The sequence below is a fragment of the Leuresthes tenuis genome, unplaced genomic scaffold (genome assembly GCF_036924035.1).
Source record: "Leuresthes tenuis unplaced genomic scaffold, fLeuTen1.0.hap1 SCAF_20, whole genome shotgun sequence".
NCBI lineage: Eukaryota > Metazoa > Chordata > Actinopteri > Atheriniformes > Atherinopsidae > Leuresthes > Leuresthes tenuis.
In genome coordinates this window covers 14,860,350-14,883,781 of record NW_027325374.1, presented here as the reverse complement: position 1 = coordinate 14,883,781, position 23,432 = coordinate 14,860,350, and the positions used below count along the sequence as shown (strand labels likewise).

Genomic DNA, 23,432 nt, shown 5'->3' with positions numbered 1-23,432 from the left:
CTGGCCACGCAAAAGATTCTGTTCCATAAAAAAAGGTTTATTTTAAAACCATACATGCGGAAAGAAAATATTCCAAACATAAACTCCAATCAGACTAATGTCTCTGAAAATAACTGATTTAAAAAAAATAAAAAATAAAAAAAAAACGTCTATGGAGCAATAAATCTACAGCAATAAAAACATCGGCATATGTGACAGCAGACAAAACTCAAGTGCTACAAACTCAAAAATAGATCAGAGGCCTTTCAAAAGCTCCGCACCTCCCACAGCAGGATCTCATTATAAGCCACAGAGAAAAGGAGCGACCCAGAGGGGGAGAAGTGACACGTCTGCAGTGAGTTACTGTGCTGCAAGAAGTCCTGAAACCTGCCACTGGTTGACTTGATCAGCTTCAGCACTCGTTCTGAAATTAGACACAGTGAGAAACATATTGCACACGATCCCCAAACCTGTGGCAGTGATTTCTTCACTGAAACCATACAGCGATATATAATAAAGAAAAAACAAAACAAAATGAGAATTGTACCTTTTGATCCCACAGCAACGAGTTGACTCTGAGGGGACAGGCTGATGCACGTGGCCCAGTGGGGCAGGGCGATCTTTTTTACTATCTGTTGTAAAAAGAAAACATCTTGAACTTCCCCACTCGTTAGTGAACACTCCGCCGGCAACACCATTCAAGTATGGGCACAGAAAACTTCACAGCACCGTGGTCGAGTAGTGAAAAACGTATGAAAACTGGCTGCGTTACCTGCTGTTTAGCCAGACTGTAAAAAGACAGCTCTTTCTCTACACCATAGCCAGTGTAGACCACCAGACTATGATCTGTGGGACAGAAGACAGCCAGGCTGGGAGGCAGGCCGTCACCCTAAAACACCAAGACATGAAAGAAACCATGAGATGCAACACAGAGAGCGAATCTTAGAAAAAAGAAAAAGGACTTTGTTGATGTTCTGTTTTTCCAAGGTGTTTCAGGTATTAGTAGAGTCACATATGCAAACATAAAATGAAAACAGCAGCCCTGAAAGTCTGTATTAACATTTCAGGGGAATTACATATATACAATGTGTGAAATAAGAGCAGAAAAATGCACACTGATGCCTGACTCAGGGGCTGAAAACAACCCAGACCACAGTCCCAGACAGTCCAGAACCTCAGTAACTACCAGCTGCCAAATCTGCCTGAAAAGCCTCAATTACATCTCTAATCAACTTCAATTAGAGGGAACTCTTCCTCCAGATCTTGAACCAGAAATAATTCTGACCCTTGCATATCACCAATACCTAATCTGATTAGGGAGGAAGAGCTTCAGTGGCGAGCACACTGCCAAAAGAAGGTCAGTATCGAGGTTGAACAAACGTATGACTTAAACAAAGCACTGAGTCCGTATGGAACCATAAAGATATGTGTTAAAGAGTAAAACTCTTGTCAAAGTAAATACTACATTACAGTTCAAATGATTCGTGTATCGGGAGAATGCAACTACAATAAGAAACAAAAAAACAAAAAGTGCTCTTTGCGGCTTTGCCTCCCTCTGTTTTAAGAAAACATCAGGATTGAAAGTACGCGTGCTGAGAATTGAAGCACGCTGCTCAGTTGCGGGTTCAGTCTGATCTCGACCGTTAAAAACAACTGTGCAGGCAGCTGCAGAAAGGTTGTTGGTGCGACCTGAATGAGAATCATTGAGATGACTCGTTACTGAAAGCTTTGGAGGGTCGCAGTCCAACTGGGCCGTGAGGTCAGCTGCTGATGAGAACATCAGATATCCCAGGAGGCTGAGAAGAGCATTGGTCAGAGAATTCAGAACTATGATAGAATATCGAGAGAAGATGGAACAAGGACTAAGTCATTCCAATTGCCGACTTATTTTCATGTTATAGTGCCTGTCGCCTCTATTCGGTGACACAAAATTACAGATTGTGACCAAGTAAGAATATTCATTGCTTAAATAATATCCAAGAACCATGACAACTTAACCTAACACAGCAATTACTCAAAAATAAGACGGTACCGCAAAAAAGGCAGGAGCAGGAAATGATAGCCAGTCGAGCAGATCGCACTTCTCCTTAGACCAGTCAGCGACCCACACGCTGACGCGTCTGTCAGCGCCGGCTGCCAACCACATTTCATTTCCCTCCAGTCCCAACTTCTTGCACTGAGGATAAGAAAACAGCGTCAGTCACATAATGATGTGAAAAATAAGAAAATAACACAAAACCGCAGTTTCATCCATCACATTCGACAGGATAGCGTTTTATACTTCAAAACAAGTATCCGAGTTAAGAATTAACATTTGAAAGTTAAATGTTGCTTTCTCCCGTAAAAAGGTCCGTTCCAAACTGGTCGATGACATTAGCATACAAGGAACTGTCAGTGTTGCCATTACTGCAATAGCAGTAATGAAAATTGAGGTTTATCATTTACACATTTATGAACAGGTGTTTAAAGGGACTTTTAAAAGGCTCAGAGAGGAAATGAGCTGTAGTTAAATTGGGTGTAAACAGAAAACTAGACACCTACAGAAACCTGAACTTCTCGAAACAGAAAAAAAAATAAGAATCCTGCGATTACTACAGCAGAAACCTACAGTAATGTACTGATGTTGAATTTTCTGGCACTTAAGCTGAAGTCTAAGCTCTCTTATTGTCTCCTTTAATAGGGTCTGATAATGCTTCTCTTCTCGGTTGGACTTCAGCGGACTGACCTGTTCATTCACACATTGAATTGTGGTAATTGTTGCTCCTTTGTGGTCCTTGATGATCCGAATAGTTGCTCCATTTAATGGGCTGCTGACAGCTACCAAGCCATTCTTCCCTGCTGAAAGGATCACATGACCTGACAGGAGGAAAAAGCAGTTATAATGCTAAGGGCCTTTAAATTCACAGAGAAGTCCTCCTCGGACATTTGTGCTCTGTTCTATCTGACCTTCAGCAATATAACGATAACCTATTGGAGAAGGATTGCAGCTCTTCGCAGGAAGGTTTTAGAAAATTTCACTAAGGGCTCTTATACACCAAACCGACATGAAAAATGGGCACAAACGAGAGGTCCTCTGCTGGGTCTTCACCAGCGTCTTAACAGACAAAAAAACGCATATGAACACACAGCGAAGATGGCTTCAAACTGCCAGTCAGGAAGACTTTGCTTTACAGTGGAGAGGGGGGGGCAGTGGTACGCCTGTCATACAAAAATAAAAGCAATTTTTTTTTGCCTTGGTGTCAAACAGCAAAATGTCAAAGAGCCGGTATCTCAAGAGTCATGATTAGCAGTTTCTTTGCTCCACGTGGATGTGTTGATGTGAAAGAGTTCCTTGTTTTGGAGAAATGAAGATGAGAAAAATGAGAAGAGACACACAGACTTCACTGAACAGCCTATCAGTGTGATCTCTTTCACAAAACTACCGGAGAGACGGTTCATCAACATTCCAGAAGTGCCTAATGGCAGACTGTCAAGTTAGTTGTTAAGATACCTTAAAGAAACAGATGGAAATAAAATACGGTGGCTCAATAAAAACAAAGCTGTTGAAATACTGAAAATACAGCAGACAAGCGTTTCGAGCATTGCTTTTGTTGTTCACCGTTAGCAGAATATTGTACAGCAGTGACAGCCACATGATGAGGATGGAGCTTCATCTCCATCTCTGTTGAAGCGAGCCGGAAGATCCTCAGAGTCCCATCGCTGTATCCCGCTGCCACACGTGTGCCCTCTTTGCTAGAAGAAGGGCTCCAGCACACACAGCCACAGGCCTAATCAAGACGGAAACACACAAAGCAGCCATTTAGAGCCGAACAATATTTAGTGCTTGGATTATTCCAAAGGCAATTCTGCAGCCAGACAGAACAGCTTATTCCGTTTGTGTCAACATTGCTGATCATTGATCTTACCCCACTGTGCACTTCCTGGGGTGTATTGTCTCACCTGGTTGAGCACCTGGAACTGCACCACTAGTTCATAGCTGGAGGTTGACCAAACTCTCACACTGCCATCCTCACTGCATGTGGCAAAGTGGCTCTCATCAAAGCTAAAGACAACATCATTGACCTGGGCAGCAGAGAAGAGCGCACACAGACAATAAAGCCTCCCACACAAAAGAGATTTTCTCTTTCCCCGGATATATACACGGTTACAGCATGGCCTCTGAAAAACAGAGCTTCCTCAGACGTTATCTGCTCTCGAGACAAATCTGTTTCTGTTGAACGGCTCCAGCTTTTCCCCCACTTTCAGGGCATTTAAAATGTTGATAAAAGCTGAAAAATCTGTGTGGAGTAGATAAAAAGACAAAATCCTGATTGAATAAAGGTTTGACAGGGATGAGCAAGCAGAGTAAGTGACTGAAGGTAAGTCGACTATTTGTGGCCTCACTGATGTCACTTAAACTCACTAAAAACACTCATGCCTTGAATAGCTCCTCCCTTCCTGGATATGCTTCTGAAAGGCAATTAATTTGCACTCTCACAGCAGACTTGGATTGTCACACATAAGCTATGACATTCAGAAAGATTTTCTGCTGTGCATTCTACAGGAGGTGGGCTGATGTACTTGAAACGGGGAGCGTTCCTGTTAATGTCAGAGGAAATAGATGGATAATAACTATGCAACCTGTATGAACTAGAAATATGCAAAGGAAATAAATGCATCCACAAGAGTGGTGTTTGTAGAATGTTCAAAGAGCTTATACATCCTGCACCAAGTCTCCTTTACAAATGAAGAAACTGGACTGACAGTGAGAGGAGAATTGTTTCTAGCAATAGCCCCAGAGGCGCACCTCTGCCCATGGGCACAAGCGTACTCTTATATTGCTTATGTCATGTTACCACAGGCAACAGTCCCAGCAGACTATGCTAATCTACAAAAGCATAAAAGAGATAGTCGCCGTTTCAAAGTCTTTTACAAACATGTTAATTCCAAGAGGAAAGTTACAGGTCATAGTCGGAGACGCACAACGCTTATATGGAATAGTTTCCATCGACCAAAGCTCACATTAGTTACCTTGGTCTTGTGTCCGCTGACCAGCCGGATGCTGCTGTTGTCTGACCAGTTGATGTACCACAGCGTTCCTGCTGTGGTGCCAACAATGCCCATGTCCATCGTGCTGTCGAATGCTGCGCTGACCGTCGTCCCATCCAACATGATCTCCTGCTCCACCACCACAGATGTCATGCTTAAGAACACGAAAACCTTTTTTTAAATAAAATATTCTTCCAACCGCTTCCAACACAAATTGACGAACTACCCCCAAGATTTTTATGGACAACGTTCGAGCTTCTTATATATGACATTTGAACAAAAGACAGATATAAATAAATGTAAATGGCATCAGTAGAGTACCTAACGAAGAAATCTACTCTTCTTTGCATTTTACTTCAATTTATAAGAGATATTTGCAACTCCAGCGTATTTAAATTCAGGCCACGGTGATTTGAAAAGCTCCAGCTTCTGTTTTGTATGTTTTTTCATGGTGGATTGTAACTCACAATCCAGACACACAACCATGCACACTCACCCAGAGAGAACCCACGCATACACGGGGAGAACATACAAAACTCCACAAACCAGGAAAAACTTGCTGTGAGGCTACGATACTAACCACTGTGTAGCTCCCAGCCACAAAGCAGAATATTTCCATCCCCTTTCTTATCACCAAATGCTGCTGCCTTTTATGGCCAGACATACCTTTGGCGATTGTGGCCAAAAGCAAAATTTAAACTTCAATTTTCTCCAGCACATGTTATCAAAAATGAAACCAACTAACCTGTAGCTGCTTTCCTTTATAGTGATTTGATTTTTTTTTTTTTATTGGACTGCAAGCCTGTGCTATATCAAAACCGTGAAAGCATAAGAATGTATAATCAACAAACGAACCTGCACATCATTTGGGAACAAATTGTGCTTGTAAAAGGACTTTGGTAAAGCTGTGATGTCAGAACTATACACCCGACACCTTCAGCAATGCCTCCAACATGCAAGCCCCCCCATCCACCCATTAACAGCTGGCTCACTGTCTCCCAGTTTTTTTTTTCCCCCCCACATCCGATCCACTGTTACAGTCGTTCCTACATTCATAGAAAATCCCTGTATAATTAGTCTGAGCTGATAATGTGGCTATCTGATCGCTTCTCTCAGACTTTCTTTTCATCGTAATTTAATAAATATAGAGCTAATAAAGATCAAATCTGATAAACATATTCCTTCTTCAGCTTTTTTGGACACAGAATGAGAGCAAAATAGAGCCAATTAAGATGTCATTTTAAACCAGAATACCTTCCAAGCCTTTCACGATCAAGCTGCTGCGCTGCACTGCAAAAGTCTAAATAAAAACACAGATAATGATGTATTGTATGGATGTTTGGATCAACTGAATGCCATCCCATATTGGTTCTCCGGTCCCGCTTTCTCTTTGACCACCAATGCTCCATGTCAAACTGACCTTCTCTAAAGTGTTCCCATGAGCATGGATTACGTCGGGCAGCAGCATATGTCGTGTGGTGACATTCTCCACTGATAAACGCAGCAGGAAAGACTGACTTTTTCCTGAAAAGGGCACACGCTGCAGGACTTTTTTTTTTTGGTTTCAACAGGGCTTTAAAACTGGCCAATACAGGCATGGCAGAATGAGCCATCTCTTGGATAGATTGAGCTGAAACTCAAATGAAACATTCTGGGGACACATGACATGTGAGACTCACATTAATATATTAATAAGGGTTATGATATGTGACCTTTCGGTGCCCACACAGTGGAAATTGTAAGCGGGAACTGTTTTGCCATCTTATTTCAACGGCAATCACCGATTTTATATGCATCCATTAGGATTTTTCATGCTGAAAATTTCCTGAGCCGTCAGCTGTTTGATGCGATTTGACCTGCTTTACAAGTACTAAAAGAGTCAATTAAGACCTAACTAGTTATTAAAACTACGACGGTGTGAGCAGAAGCCTATTCATTTTCCACAACTGTTTTTAATTTTTAATGTGAATTAGCCAATGGGGTATTTACTTTTTAAATCAAACAGTCAACATAACAAATTAACCTTTTAATTTACTGACATAGAGGCAATCTTATGAGATGCAATTATACATATGCCTTATACACACGTTGCATTAGTTTAATAAAAAATTAAATTCCATTAAAATATCAAGAGTCAAATCTAATTTGAGTGGATCTATAAGCATGGAGTGGATAAAATAAGTTTGTGGGAGATAGCTGCAGAGGTTCAAAGCAGAGCCCTCCTCGGGACCGTTTTCTTCATCCCGCTCCCGTCCGCACCCTCAACATGTTTATTACACTCCCCCCTCGCACCCGCAAAACTTGAGAATTTATGCCCGTACAATAATAGAAATGATTGTGTCTTGTGATTTTGTGTCTTCTCCCGTCCTGCATGAGAAAACACGTCATTTTATAGGCTATTAATAAAGAGATTCATTGACAATTGAGAAACTTCTCCAAATGTCAGACTTGTCTTGCTTTGTCTTTGTGCTGTAAAGACCTTCTTTGAGTTTCCTTTCCACATCATTTATTGACATCCTGTCGCTAGGCTACACCCTGATCCTGCAGTGTTTTGGTTTTTTTTGGCCGCCCGCGAGATTTGAGTTGGGTCCCGCGGGACCTCTAGTTGGACACTGGATTTAACATAAGCTCTGAATGTTTTATTGCTTTACCCAACAAACATGTGATAATAAGTTAAACCAGAGCAATGACACAGTAATCTATTAACGTATCTTAATGAAACCCTGCCAAACTGTTTAAAATCAGCAGATTTTACAATAAAACAACAATAAAATGTTACTTTCTGACCTTTTTTTAGGGCGTTTATGCTCTAAGACACAAAGAAAAACACCCAGAACATGGACAGAATTAGAGTTAATGCAGCTGAAGCTGTCACTTCCTCTTTTTCTGAAGGCTCAGTGTGGCAGGGCCAAGACTCTGTCAGACACTGGAGGCTGACTTCATTCATCTAACCGACCTTGGAGCTCAGAATAAATGTAACAGACTCATACTGGCAAAAAAGCCACATATCGTTTGGGTACGGTTGGAAAAGGACTTCCAAAGTAATATTACAATATAATGCAAACTGTAAAATAGTGATATATCTTTTAAGAACTATGATATGAAAATACAGGTGACTCTGCAACATACTCTAAGTTAATGGAGTAAAATACTAAAAAGGTACATCACCTGTTGCACGTATGTACATTCCCCTAAGCAAACTGACTCAGGATGACATGCACTGCATGAAAACATCACACAAAAAATAGAAATAAAGAGCTAGAAACAAATAATCAGAAAATTGGCTGCATACCTGTCTTCGACACTGCAGACTTTGTCCTTGGGCTTCATGCATTGTACGGCCTCCACCTCCCACAGTCGCAACCAGCGGGTGTTGCTGCCTGTCAACAAACGATTTCCTCGACACAGTAGCACTCCTGCACCAAAAAAAAACGTATCAGTCTAGTTACCATTTTTTAATATCCCGGGGACAAATGCATTTAAAGTACTATGGCCTCTTTTTGCTAGATGAAATCCCTCTTGTTGACTTAGCTGGAAATATTCTTCTCCAAAGCAGATGACCAGAATACAACGTTGTACCAGAATTTTTTTAATTGTAATTTTTTTTTTACCAATCTCTCCACTGTCGGCTTCCCAGACCATGAAGCAGTGCTGCGTGTTGACGTCCCAGGCACAAACATGTCCTCGGTTTGTGCTTGTGAACAAAAAGGAGTCCATGTGGTAGCACAGAGCAGTCAGCTCCACATCGCCCAGCTCTGCCGGTGCCGTCACACTTTGGACCTACAGGGGTAAAAGAAATCCTTTGGCACTAAAGTGAATACAATAATGGTATTTGCCCACGAAAAACCAAATAGGGATGCATGACACCTTTTAAGCAACATATAACTTTGATGTGCAAGAATGCTACTGTTCCATGACAAGTTTTCCACAAGCTAGTTAAGGCTAACGGTCAAAATCGCCATAAGATCTTGAGTTGTGATCATCAGAGTTGTTCTGTTGTCATTTACCTTAAGGTCTACTTCTGGGCCCCGTGTGTGGATGAGGCAGAAATAAACACCTTGGCTGCCCACACATGCCATCTGACTGGCTGCTGAGGGGCTAAAGGCAGCATCGTGGATTGGTCCTGACGGATCAACACTGGACAGCAGCCGGAAGTTCTCGCAGCTCCAAAGTGCCAACCCTGGGTCTGAGAAGTCCCCTAGATAATATTGCAAAAAAAAAATCACCTATAAATAAGCGAGTCCTTTCATCAGGCACTGATGACATATTTGCTCTACTTTAATCAAATGTGCAAAAAACAAACAAAACAAAAAAAAATTTAATTAAAATTAAATTAAAAAGAGAAAGCTCAAATTCACAGGACACACTTGTAACTCAGCTGCGCAGCAAGATAGAATTTTACCAACCGACAGACAGAAAGAAGCGGTCATCCCTGGAGAAAGTAAGACTCTGGACTGCCCCCTTGTGGTAGGAGATGGTGCTAAGACAAGTTCCATTCTGAACATCCCAAATGCAGATGAGGCTTCTGCTACCGCTACTACCGCCAGCTGCAGATGCCAGGGTCTTGAAAAAGGGATAAGACCAATGGAGAAAAAAAATAACCGATTCCAGAACAACAATACGCAATTGATTTATATATTGCAGGATATCTCACAGTCGTCAGTTATCAGTTTTAGTAGCAGCAGCTATGCACTCAATCATTCAACTGGATCTCATGATATTATCTAAATGGGTCCATTTAAAAAATATATACAAAGAATGGTAGGTGAACTGGTGATAGGTCTGTGATAGACTCCTGAACTGTCCAGGGTGCCAACAAGAATCAGAGCTCATTAGGAAAAAGGTCAGAGAACACAAACTATCCAAGCAGTAAAGTCAACTGTTCAAGTGCATTCACCAAATGATGAGATGCATCTCTGATTTCCTGAAGGGACAAGATGTTTTTCACCTCCTGCCGAACGTTTTTACTCTCTGAAGTAGAAAGTGATAGCAGCAAAGAACTGCGAAACTCTGACACATTCAAACCATTTTTCTCTGGGAGCACATCTGGGTTTTTTTTTTGATAATTTTGCTTTGCTTTTTTCATTTGGTCAGGTTCAGCATGGTGAAAAAATAAGGTCAGCCGAGAACCTGAATATGCTGAATGACCAAGTTTTTCCAATAAAGATTTCATGATGGCTGACTGACTGTGTCAGTGTTCAACCAGGCTCAAATTGTGAAAGAGTGGAAGATTTCTTCCCAACGTTGGATGAAAATTATTCTAAAAAAAAAAAAAAATTGCACACGATTTTATCTCAAGGAACAGATTTGGATTCATCTTTGTTAAAGACAGCTGATGGTGCCAGCTGTCGTTTCAAATGTCAAGAAAGTAATAGGATTTCTTTCATTCATAAGACAGTTTAGCATTATATATATATGCAGTGAAAGTATGGCACTGCATTAAAATAGAAGGTTCAAAAGCAGTTTTATGTTTCAAGTTTTACTGGATGAACGAAAAAAAAAAAGAGTCATCACTCAGAGAAAATGGTCTCGACATGGAGAATGACACAGACAGGAATCTGCAGGGAGTCTTTGGGTTTTTAACTATGTAACGTTTTATATCCTACGTTATCAGCAGAACCGAGCTGCAGACACGCACATTTATTTTTTCCCCCCCAAAGGTGGCTTTAAAGCCTTGAATCTGAAAGGCCTGAGTGCTTAGTGGAGATTGATGAGAGCTCTTTGTCATTTTTGTACATATGAGTCCTGCATTCATGACTTAAATTCATTGTTATATGACAACACACATTTAGAGCATGTACCTGTGCATCATTTGTGACTGCAAGACAAGATATCTCCTCAGTGTGGCCCTTAAAGTGTCTCTGGCTGCCTGTATGAAGGTACTCCACCACCACTACGCAGCCACAAGAGTATGCAAATAACCCTGCAAAGGAAATTAATAGCTTGTGATGGCAAAATAATACCCAATTATTTTGTTTTCAGGACTGACGTGAGATATAAAGTGTCAGCATGTCACAGGTAAAATTTAGCTTTTTTTTCTCCATTTGCAAGCTATAATTTGTACAGTAACGTTGATAAGAATTAAAGTAAACACTGACAAGAAGACCTTCAAAATGAAGACTTTTCAACTGGATGTATCATGTTAACCTTGGTCGGGGCTCCACACCATGTTGCCACGCCCATTCCCATTATAGCCGATCACCGCTTTTAGCGTCAGGCCCGCTTCTTGTGGTTGGGGAGCAACAACAGTCTGGATCAGAGAAAATAGCTGAATAGACCAGATACACAAACACACTCATGAACTGCAGTCCATTAATGAATAAAATTATTCTTTACCTCATCAAGAGAGGAGGACTTGAAGCGTGGGATGAAGTGTCTGTAACAATCGGGACGCACTGGCTTGTTCTGATTCAACTCAACTAAATGACATAATAACGCATAATCAAAAATGGAAAATACTTAAAAAAAAAAAAAAAAAACTCACAGAAGGTTAGTTTTCTGTTCATGCCAAAGAAAAGCCGTGAGGCTCTTACTGTTATCCGTGCGACAGGTGCTCAGGGGAGACGTGTCGTCCAGGTCTGTGACTCTGAGAAAGGAGCTGGCAGGTCTGGAATCAAAGGCCGGACTTGAACCCGAATCTGGGCCAGAGTTTTGAACTGGAATGGCTGCATTTGACGAGTTGTCTTCACAAATAGACAAGGAGCCCAAACCTGTGTGAGACAGACGAAAATATTGAAAACAACTGGTGCTATTATACAGGTAGAGTTCGCTCCATTTTGTAATTACCGGCAAGATAATAATATACATTACTGTACATCTGTATTTTCTTTAAAGAAATGCTCCATTAATATGTTGCCATCTGACACCGCCAACACACAAAAAGCAGACAAAATTAGCTTAAAAAAGACGATTTCATCAAGCCAGTACAGCTTGGGAATACACATATTCATGTAAAAACATCTTATTTTTCCTCACCCACCAATCGATCAGGAGTAACCAAAACAAACTACAAATATGTGTATTTTTCAGCCAAGTTTATCAGTTTTGTGGGGGAAATCATACAGTCAAGAGTTCGATCAGGTGGAGATTTCAAAACCACAACAGAAACTTACCTTCCTGGACAACTTGGTCAATGGTGCTAACGTCTAGCCGTGGCGGCGAAGAAGGGAGGGGAGCCGTCTGCCGAGGCATCCCATTGGACAGCAGTACTCCACTGACTTCAGCATCTGGTTGAACGGTTATATGAAAGCTACTGAGTTGGACGCACTTTACGTTATTTAAGCAAAACTAAACTTAATTCAACTTTAAACGAGGTACCTGCTTTCAGATCCGACGTCAGGCCTGCTTTATGGGATGAACTGTGGGGACAGAGTGAATCAGAGATTTAACAACAGATCTAACACAGAGCAACATGCTGACAAAGCACATACGAGTTTATTACCGACTGTCAGTCAACGGGTCAGCAGCATTTGCCAGGAAGTCCCAAAGAAATATGGCATCTCCCACTGAGGTTACACCTAATTGGTCAGGGGTGAAGCTGACCTGACGAATGGGCTGACTGTGACCAATGAACATCTGGCACAGAGACACGTTTCATTTACAAACATCATTAAACATACATGTTCATTCATAAAAAGATAGAGTATCATGTTTTAACTTAGCCAGCAATACAACAATACAAACTTGTATGACTCCAAAAATATGAAGAAAAAAAAAGCAAACAGAGCAACTTTTCTAATATAAAATCTTCACAAAATATGTTCTGTTTAAGTCAACAGCATTCTGTCCATACAGGGATGGAAACAGTTTATGCTTAAACTCATACTGGTGGTGCCTGGACTTTGCGACATTTAACAGAAAAGAAGGGCGACAATATTATTATATCATGGTATTTCTAAACAAAATGGTATTCAGTGGCATCTTTTTACAGCCACTGTACTAACAAAAAAAAAAACTTTTTGTTTAAGAAATAGGCTGGAAAATGTATTACCGTAATTTGGATACTGCTTTGATATGCAACATTTTTATAAGTGAAGCACTAGGAAAGAAACGACAGATGAATTTCGTTCAACAAAGAAAAATACTACGCCGGTGCTTTTAAAAGGCACTGAAAAATCTGCAGAAATCTGGAGAAACACACACATCGTCACGGCTTTATGAGGGAAACTAATAATCCAGTGCCAGACGATTTCAATGAACAGTATTGTCACATTTAACTTCTTGTTCGATGAGGTAAAAGAAAAAGTCGATACACCGCCCTGCTTCCCCAAAGAGTACCTTTTTTTTTTTCTCCTCATAACAGATGCAGTATTAATCTGACATTAATTCATGTGTGTTGTAAACAGGTTGGTGCCATTAGAAGTACAAACAGTTTTGGACCCAAACCCCATTTATTAAAGACACAAATGACTCTACTATCGACTACCTGTGAGTTAATATGGAGTTGCATGTTATAATCCCACACTTTCACCGCATTGTGTCCAGCTGTCAGCAGAAATCGACAATCTTCACTCACAGCAAGGGACGAGCACTGGTGTTTATGCACCTTGGAAACCTGTTGGCAGAAAACCAGTGAGAAACAAACTCTCTCTCTCTCACATGCGGTTTAAAGAGGATCTTTGATTGCGTATAAACAAGCTGTGACCATGACATTCTTCTAATGCTTCTTTTTATGCAACACAAAGAATCCACGTCCACAATCCTTTACACTTTAAGACTCCTGTCTAAATAACGAGGATATATTGCAAACACAAGAATTGAGAGAAATTAGACGCAGCAGATGCAGAAGGTCGGCTGACGTGTTTAAGCTGAGCAGAATCACCTCTCGGAGCAGACGGCCTGTCTTGGTGCTAAGCCAGAGGATCTTGTTTGCAGATGTGGCGATAAGCAAGTGTTCAGTGGTGGCCGGAGCGAAGCAGACCTTCAGTGCAGAATCCAGCTGGGGGCTTTCTACATCCAAAATACTCACATCTACATGTAGCAACTAGACAGAGATGGGTTACGTTTAGGATTAGCTGGTTTGGACAGAGAGAGACATAAGAACTTACACCAATGTGCTCAAAGCTAAGACGTTATGTTGACTGTATTCACTGGGAAGAATGGGAATAGCAGATGTAATTTTATCTATAGTTTGTGGGGAAACCAACATAACCAAAGGAAACGTCTTAATTATCATTCAGCCATCCATTTTCTTTGATTAATCCAAATAATGGTTGCAAGGGGGATGGAGCCTATTCCAGCGGGTGAAAGGCAGGATACACTGGACAGTCCCTTAATCATTTTTGTGAAATCTCATTTCAATTAATCTCAGAATTATGATAAATGATCTGCGCTGAACAGTGACAGTTGGCAAAATACCTCATCCAGAGACCGAGCATCGGCGATGGTAACAATGTATTCCGAGGGACCCACAAAGGCCAGAAAGCAGCTGTCACTGCTCACTGTGAGAGCGTCTGGAGCGCGCTCAGTGCCACGGGCCACTACATTACCTGAAGAATTAGGAACAGGGTCAGTCAAACTTATCAAGTATCTAACTATATGTAAGCAACAGCAAAGCCACATCTGGATAAGAAAAATGTGATTTGGAAACAAGCTATATGGATGAAATTGAACTTGGACATTATCAAAGGCACATTTAAAGAGTTTTACTCAATAAAGTAGGTGAAAGTGAAGAGAAAGTCTGGTTTCTACAATAGAAAAGTGATCCAAAGCTATTTCAAATTTCATACTTCTACAACATCAAGGAACAAAAGCTCATTGTGAGTAGATCTTAAATCTGCTCCGTGCGCCTGAAATACCACAAAATCAGGAATATATAAACCTTTAGCTGAAGGTAAAAAGCATTGAGTGTGACATAGCATTTGCTGTACAGAAAGTGCGTCGATATACCTACATGCAACTCTGATTACATGGTGATCTTCCTCTGAAGCGTTATAAAGTGCCAGGGAACCCTGAGAATCAGCACTGTACATGAACTCTCCATCTGATGAGAAGGCAAGACCAACCAGCTCACCTCTGTGCTGCCTAAGTTCAAAACAAGAAAAAGAGGCAAAAGCCGAGTCAGTTGTCTCTATGCATTCTTGTGCTGCAACTGACGATGCCTTCATTAAATTAAGACGTACTTATGTTCAGCCAGCAGCTTCGCACTGGATATATCGAAGACTCTGACGACTCCAGAGCTGAAGCCACAAGAGAAGGTCTGCTCGTGTGGATGGAAAGCCACAGAGCAGGGGCTGTCCTCAGACACAAAATCATACAACTAAACACAGGAGAAAAGACAGCAGATAAGCCAACCGGAAGCAAAAGGCAACGGTGTCAGCTTGATTAGTTTAAGTCACACTGCATTTCTGTGCTACTCGTTCATCGTAAATCTTGTCAAATCAGCTTCAAACTTAGTCAAATACATTTTTCTCTGTCTTCCATCGTGACCACGGTCTCTGCAAACAAAAATATACACGATCTAAGCTACTTGGCAGATGCCGTGATGACAGAGAATTTCTTCGCAAAGGGGGATTAAATTAGGTAAGAAAGTTGAGCTAAAAGTTGTCGTTGAAAACCAAAAACTTAAATATAATCTTAACTGACCTGATGCAAGGAATCCATATTCCAAATGCGCACCGTGCCGTCAGAGGAGGCCGTTGTGAGATGCCGACGAATGCCGTCCACACTGAAGCCAAGCACGGTGTCTGTATGGGACCTCATCAGTGTGTTGTAACCGCGGCTGCTCACGTCAAGAAAACCCAGGTTGCCAGTTGAGGTGGCTGCCAGGACCTGAAGGCTGTCAAATGAGATCAACACCATGCTCACAGGTCCCTCATGCTCTGGAAAACAAATACATGCCTGTTATATGTCTGTGTGAGGATCTATGGACGGCACAAATACAGTAGATCTTATTTTCATGGATGTGAATGTCAGTTAAGCCAAAGCCAATGAATATACACAGATGTCATGTCTGTTTTATTAGTGGAAGTAGTTAGACCTAACCATTGGCTTAGTCCTATTCATGAGTAAGTTATCGCTATACATCTGTCCACAAAGTATATTGTAGGAATTTATTCCCTCCATCTATCCCAAAACCTTACAGTAAATTGGGAAAAACCTTGTCTAAGTAAGCCACTGCTTGGAATCAACTGACAAAGAATCAGACTTCATCATTTTAAAAGGCCATCTTAGCTTGCAAAGGCGCAAAGGAGCATGTGACATTGTCACAAAAATTTTTGGAGGTGCGCGTCAGGCTCCGGTGTAGGGGTCCGTGTCGACGGCATGACGCAGAAGCATAAACTAGGTTTAAAGCACTGCCTGCAGAGCGGGGAACGATTGGCTGCTGGTCCTCTGCGGTGGGTAAATGTGATTCCACCTCTCGCTGTGCTTACCAGCCTCAAGGAAAACGGTAGAAAAATCAAGAGGCCAGAGACGCAGGAAACCATCTTCAGAGCCTGTGGCACAGAACGATGACGACACACTGATGCTGTTGATGGCAATTCCTGGACCTGGGAAAGAGATACATACCTACATTACAACTGTTGGGGGAAACATACAGAAAGTACACCCTATGACCTTATATTGGACTATAATAAAAATCCTTTTTATCAGGACTTCAAATGAATGGGCACCTTGCAGTCATTGATTTGACCAAGAGCTCCTGTGTATACCAAAATATTCAAGGGTCAAATTATGAGCGCATCTGTCTCACTGAACTTGGCTCATGCAACAGGACGGCATCAAGTTACCTTTCAACGAATATGAATTAAGTGAAATTAATGTAAATCAGTTAATGTTAGCGTGAGTATGCACGCGCACCACCTTGATGTCCTTAAAAGATCTTCTCAACGCCCATTTAAAGAAAATACATAACAACACACTTCCTGTCTGAGCTGAGTTCAGACAAACCTGTGTTAAAAGTCCATTTCTCCCTTCGGTCCGAATGCTGCTGCTGTGCAGGCGTCAGCTTCCTCACATTCTTAATAGCAACTCTGCTATAGTCAATCTCAAAAATATGGCCACTCCGACTGCTGGCAAATCTAGGAGAGGACAGTCAGCGGGAAAACAATAACCCCTTAAATCTGAACATTTTCAGTCGATTTCCATAAGATTTATACTTGCTCTAGTGCAAAGGAAACTCAGATATTTTCAGTGAGTGATGCGTTCGCTCACAGAGTTCGATCGTCAGTATTCTGGTCAGAGAAGTTTCCCTCCTCAAAGGCCACATCAGTGAAGTCCAGGGAGTGGTATTCACCCAGGTTGATTGGACAGGACCTCAGCATTCCATTCCGCACTCGCCAAAGTCGAATATTGTCACGACCACATGAAACCATCCTGAAGCCAGCAAAGCCACAGATTAATCTCCTCTCTGACTTCGGACTATCTGATGATCTTGCACAAGTCCTCTTTCTGATGCTATATGATGCTATATAATTCCCAACTGCTTCTCAGACGTGTCTGTAAAATGTTACTGTGATAATCTCCCAGTAAAACGCCTGAAAGAGTGGGTGAGCAAATAGGCCAAAACATCTCCAAGTACATGTCTAATTAACAGATTTCTTGATGCAGAACACCTCATTCAATCAGGAAGGATCTACACTCTTCAATTGCTCCTTAAGGGAATCTGTCAGCAAACTACACACCTTCCTTGCTGCGACTATAAACTACCAAGGGAACAACTTAGGAATCATAATATGCCAACATGGCATTTAGAAATAAGCAGCTCATGAATGATGACATTCTTTACCCCACAGGTAGCAGCATAACTGTCACAGCTCCATGTTGCTACTCATAACCAGTTCTTATAGTTGTTAGAACCAGCTTGGAAGAGTGTCATCTTTCAGCCAGTCCACATTAGAGCACCACATGCCCATCCTACGAGTAATTAAGAGCTCGGGAGGATTTTCTTTTGCTAGATCTCCATGTGTATTTGTTGTGCAAATATTGACTGGACACTTGCTATTCGAAAAATTAATTTATACCGTGCAGTTTTTACAGACAAATAACAGTCAAGTAGAAAGTAGAAAGTAGAAAGTGCTGGCTGACAAATTTATTAGAAGTTATTAGATTGTTAAATGCAGAGCTGAAGTCACGGACTGCCATATCGGCCCGGATCAAATGGGATTACAGATGCATAAAGATGTTCCCCAATTAAATATGTTTGCATGCACGGTCTGCTAGCAAAATGTATGACAGATTTAAATAGGGAGTAGGCAGGATACCTTGTATCATCAAAGAAAGCAATCTTCATGGTGCTAATGTCGACATCTGTGTGTGCTTTGGCTAAGATGGCCACCTCTCCACCTTTGACAACGTTTCGAGTGTTCCACACCACCACCATCTGTGGAAAAATGACAGAACAATCAGGGGGAAACTTTTTCTGATTAAGGGGGCATGATGTCACACCACAGCATGTCATTAAAATTATGTAGATGATCTAATATGGGTGATTGCATAATGATCCGATGTGTTCTACAAATCCTGAGCGTCGCTTACTCCAATTCTCTTCAGAAACAAATTAGAAACTAAACTATAGAATTTTCATGCCGCTAAATGGATTAGTAGAGCTTACCGTTTTATTGTGGCTATCCTTACCCACTCCACAGAGAACACCACCGCCATATGAGAAACTTCAAACAGGAAAGTGTTTGATGAAAAATATTAAGTTAGTGTGAGCAAGCGGGGTTTATTCTAAGCCCAGACTTAAATGTGAATGTAAGAAAAACTGCACGTATGAGTAAATGAGTGTATTTTGTTGGTTACCTAAGACAGGATAAGGAGTGTGCATGAATTCTGAACATGGCCAGACAGTTTCCTTTGCTGTAGTTCCATACTCGAATTGCACTATTTTTGCCAGTTTGTGCTGAAGCCAGCAGTGTTGTGTTGCCATTAAAAGCCAGTGCAGAAACCTACAGAGAGAATGTTGAAAGAATTCCATTTCCACCAAGTTAGCTCCATGTACTGAATGTAACTGCACATTAACTGAATCATTACAGCTGTCAGCTGTCATCCCGCACATGGTACGATCCGTTCACCAGCCCGTTTTACCTTATCAGTGTGGCCGATGAAGAATCTCTGCCGGTTTGAGGATATTTCCATGGAGACGATAATGGCATGACATGGATACACCACTGCATCACCCGATTTGGTCCACAGGGCCTGTAAACACAATAAGGCTAAAACTTCAAAATGGCCTGGTTTTATTGTGTTTTGTACAGGAAATTAAAGCTTGAACAACACGTAAGGACAGTCTGGTAAGGGTTCAAGTCAAAATGAGCATACATATCTAGTAGTGGCTCCTCCAAATCCAATGATTCGACTGAGCCTGAGGATCGGATCTGGGAGCAGCTTCTAAAGAGGATAGAGACAGGTTTTACAATGAGCTCTTAAATACGTCTTGGAAGCAGTTTTCAGTAAACTTTTCATGCCTTACCTCATGTTTGCCTTCTTTCGACGATGGCAGAGCAACAGCATGTGAGACAGGAGAGCACACCAGCTGCAACATAGCATTTTTAGTTTAAAAAAAAAAAAAAACAGTCGTCGGTATAAATTTCGAAGCATCACCTCTTCTTCACTTTCCTCTTCGTGCGTGCTGAGCTCATCTTCAGGAGTCACATACACATGGACTCCACCATCATCAGTATCACAAGCTGGCCTGGAAGTGAGCTGCTGTGAACTGGGGCATGCCGACTCCTGCACTTGGCAATCATTACGAGAAAACAAGTCCTGCTGGTGAGTTGACACAACACCCAAGTCAGGTATACTGGATACCACTGGGGTGTGATTCCTTGGGAGCTGAGAAGAAAAAGATAAAGAGAAATTGCTTTTACTGTAAAAATAGTTGCTCCTTAAAACTATATTTACAGTAAAATGCCTTGACCTCAACATCACACAGAAATCCATGCAGAAAATATAAAAGATGATGGACTGAATGTAAATAATCTTACTAATTTTGGGATGGTGAGCTGCTGGATGAGGGAAACCCGGTCTTGAACTGATTTGCTGAGGTTAACACAGCAAGACTCTTCTCTTGCTGGGCTTCTTCGGTTTGAAGTACTTCCTGAGAAAAAGATGCGCAAGTCAGTCATCCAATTTGTTTTTGGAATGCTTTCGTGCTTTTGTCGTGCCCAAATGTGTCCGTTTCCATCATAATGGGAGTCTCCCATTAACAAGACAGGCACATGAAAGTTTGTCTTAATATCATAATAATGGACGAAGCAACGTGGTCAAAGTAAACTGCACCACAACAAAAGACTCATCAGCACTTCTGGCAATGCTGGATCATCTAATAAGGCAAAGACTCAAAACATAAAAGTTCTAGTTCAAGAAGAGAGTAAATTGTTAACAGAAGACGATCTAGAGGAGTCCTGGCAGAGACCAGAATCTGTCAATAAAACTGAAAACCAAAGTGATCATAAGAAAGCATTTGAATCCAAAGACCTGCAGACCATTGCATAGGTGGATTACAAAACGTCTTGATAGTAAGTACAAGAACTGCTGCATGGCTGTGACGGCCAGCGAGGCCTTTGCCTTCTGATCAGTGAGAAGAGGTCAAAGTTCTGGATGTGGTACTTTTAGGATGTTGAACGTTTTTGCTTTTTTCCTCACATTCTTGTTCGTCTTACAATCTGTTGTCATTCATTTGATCATTTCTACAATAAATAAAGAAAACAAAAACTAAAAAAAAAAATCAAATATCAGCAAAAGTTGGAATAATTTGTCCTGCTGATTTATTGAAAACTACGGTGGCTCCGATTCATGCTCACAGCACAGACACATAATAAAAAGCCTTTAAAATATAATATCAGAGATGAAGCATTTACTGAAGTGTCATTTGTTTCTATTGGTAACAATTTCTCTAAAAAGCTGTTTTTGTGTTTGTTTTTTAAACTTAAATCTAAGGATTCTTACACATAAAGGCGGCAGAAGCTTGAACAAGAGCATGAACGTGACGGGGGTGCAGCGTACTTTTCAGAACTCACCAGCTTGTGAATGGATGCTGTCTTTTTGAAAGGAGTCATAGGGTAACTTTGTGCCCTCTGAGGGAAACCTGTTGGGACAAAAATGAGAGGCTTAGAAGCAATAAAATGAACGCCACTTTTTAAACATTTGAACTAATATTTCAATCGGTGGTTCAGATGTTATTTCCTGGTGTTCGAAACAGATCACTGAAATGGGCTTTCTGTGTAGACCATAAGGAAAATCTACCGTTGAAATGCTCTGGTACAGTCATATGTAAACTAATCTTCCATCTCAAGGGACAACACTTATAAAAAAGTGTGTTTTGCCTTTAACCGTGTCATTACAATTTTTTTCTTTTTCTAAATCCTGGTAAGACAACTGTACTTGATGTGATCGTAGAGGTCATGCCAGGAGCCTCCCTTCGGCACCGGGAACGACATCTCTCTGGGAATCGGACCTTTTCCCTGAGAAGAGGTAAGACCCATTTGCTTTGCTTCACTGAAAGAAACTCCTGTTGAAGGAGAAAGAGTCTGTTCAGATACGTGAGACATAGAATGAACATGCACTTAAGAATTTCCTTTGTCTATTCAAAATATTTTCATTCAAGAGCTTGGTGGTTTGACTAGGGCTTTGACACAGGGAGAGCTCCTTCAAGCTTCAACAACAAAGCATTTTTCTATTAGAGCAACATCTTTGTGTTTCTCTTTCCTACATTTGGTCTTTGAAACATTTTTACAATTTGCTTATCATCCAACTAACAATAGCTCAAACTAGATGTAAACAACCCATGACTCTCGCATCTAGAAATTAATTTTTTGCAGATACCCTGTAACACAGCGACGTCATACAGAAGCAAAGATAGCAATAGGCTTGACAGAAAACGACACTGACCAGGATCTAGCAGCAGGTCACTGGTAAAAATGTTTTTCACGGCCATGTTGGCACATAGTTTGATGTTCTTCAAGTGACTATAGTGGCGGTTGAGGTAGACTAAAAGGGTGTAGTGCAGATCCAGCATCAGACAGGTCCAACGCACTGAAGTCGGAGCTGGCCCCACCAAACCTGGAACCCATAATCAGAAACATTGCTATCACATTGAAAAAAAAAAAAAGAAGACATGTAAGCAGTGGTTCAAGTACAAGTATGTGTCTGCATGTACTGTATTTTACCATGCTTTGCAGATTTGGAGGTGCTTTCATAGACCGAATCCTTTGCAGCCCCACACAAGAAAGGAAACTGAAGCCACGTCGCTGTGGACTTGAACTCTTTGAACATGTTGGAAAAAGAGATACGGACCACCTGTCCTTCCTGCAAACCAGAGCACAAAAAGAAATGGGGCAGAACTTTCTTTATTCAAAAAAAAAGAAAAGAAAAAAGCTATTGTCTTATAACAAATAAACTTGAATTGCTTAAAATCCTAATAGCCCAGTTTGAGCCTAAGCACATTCAGCTGCAATTACCCATATTAGAAAAACCTAAGCAGTGAGACTAAAAACAAACATTAGTGAGACATTGTTTGGTATAATCAGTGATTAAAAGGGAGAGCAATAGATTAATCTTCTGAAAACTGTCAAAGGACTTGCTAAATGAAGTGTAATTTAGAATTTAAAATATAGCTATACTCTTCATTTCACCACACTTTTTACCCAAGATCATCAGGTCTGATACCTTCACAGCAACGTCAAGATGGACCACAAAGTATTTTCCAGGAGTGGGCCTGAAGAGGAGGTAGAGGAAGCGGCCAGTAAGCCCCAGAGACTGGTTTGTGTTTCTGGGAATAAGGATGTAGCTGTTGGCAGGAACGGGACCCTTTATCCGGAACACCGAGCACTTCAGTGTCTTGTCCTAAGGGATGTGTTGTCAGACAAAAAGTCAGGTGAGCTTGTTGTAAATAACTACAGTTGATAAACTTTATCTCAACAACAGTCTGTCTTCTGACAGGTAAACGCTAACCAGGTGTAAAGAAGCTCACAAGCGTCTAGCATTATAACAAATCCAGCTTAGGCACGGACCTTTAAATGTCAAACATTTAACGTGAAAGAAGTTACCATATACGTCGACACATCTCCCTCCTTGGCCGACCTCTTCCAGTCCTCAACTCTGACATGTTTGAATATGTTGACGTAAGGATGCTGCCAATCTGCAAAACCATAACAGCGTTTGGGAACAGTTAGCACTTCATGTTAACCAGCGAAATAACAGCTGCTCACAATGTTTCACGGCATGTTTGCACTCTCACAGTTCCTGTTACTGTATCCAATATTTCCATAACTAGCGACGCTAATTCAAAATAAAAAAAAAAAGTTCACGTTACCTTTTGAGGCCATTGACAGTTACTGCAAAATAAAAAAAATCCACCTGTTGATTCCTCAGTCTGTAGTACGTTCGCTAGCAAACTAGGACAGTTAAGTTCTTCCCGCTTCAGCCTCCGCTGTTGCCAGCGACGCCATGACGTAATAACAGTCATGGTGCTGCTGGGTAAT

General features: G+C 41.2%; 1 protein-coding gene across 1 annotated transcript; it reads right to left on the bottom strand.

Annotated features, from left to right (window-relative positions):
- Window positions 1-89: 89 nt before the first annotated feature.
- On the bottom strand, window positions 90-23,376 carry wdr90 (WD repeat domain 90). The gene is made up of 43 exons (XM_072373847.1): window positions 23,264-23,376; window positions 22,998-23,089; window positions 22,618-22,794; window positions 22,119-22,257; window positions 21,841-22,011; window positions 21,334-21,460; window positions 20,970-21,037; window positions 19,935-20,047; window positions 19,552-19,782; window positions 19,421-19,483; window positions 19,270-19,338; window positions 19,036-19,146; window positions 18,751-18,896; window positions 18,560-18,617; window positions 18,210-18,328; window positions 17,161-17,322; window positions 16,897-17,027; window positions 16,380-16,496; window positions 15,592-15,827; window positions 15,129-15,265; window positions 14,900-15,030; window positions 14,365-14,495; window positions 13,829-13,990; window positions 13,433-13,561; window positions 12,449-12,582; window positions 12,325-12,365; window positions 12,120-12,233; window positions 11,541-11,717; window positions 11,344-11,426; window positions 11,155-11,257; window positions 10,809-10,930; window positions 9,414-9,570; window positions 9,015-9,205; window positions 8,619-8,787; window positions 8,300-8,423; window positions 4,990-5,161; window positions 3,919-4,041; window positions 3,578-3,746; window positions 2,705-2,835; window positions 2,012-2,155; window positions 752-868; window positions 527-611; window positions 90-403 (listed from the first exon to the last, which is right to left on the bottom strand). Exons 1-43 carry the CDS (start codon window positions 23,274-23,276, stop codon window positions 246-248), a joined length of 5,547 nt encoding a protein of 1,848 aa, XP_072229948.1. The 5' UTR covers window positions 23,277-23,376; the 3' UTR covers window positions 90-245.
- Between the last annotated feature and the right edge of the window lie 56 nt (window positions 23,377-23,432).

What these genes read in the sequence shown, in the direction of transcription:
- wdr90 (XM_072373847.1), bottom strand. An exon ending in AAGAGGAAAGTGAAGAAGAG is followed by an intron (nt 19,484 to 19,551) that starts GTGATGCTTCGA and finishes GCTATGTTGCAG; the next exon opens with CTGGTGTGCTCTCCTGTCTC. An exon ending in AGTCCTCCTCTCTTGATGAG is followed by an intron (nt 11,258 to 11,343) that starts GTAAAGAATAAT and finishes TCTCTGATCCAG; the next exon opens with ACTGTTGTTGCTCCCCAACC.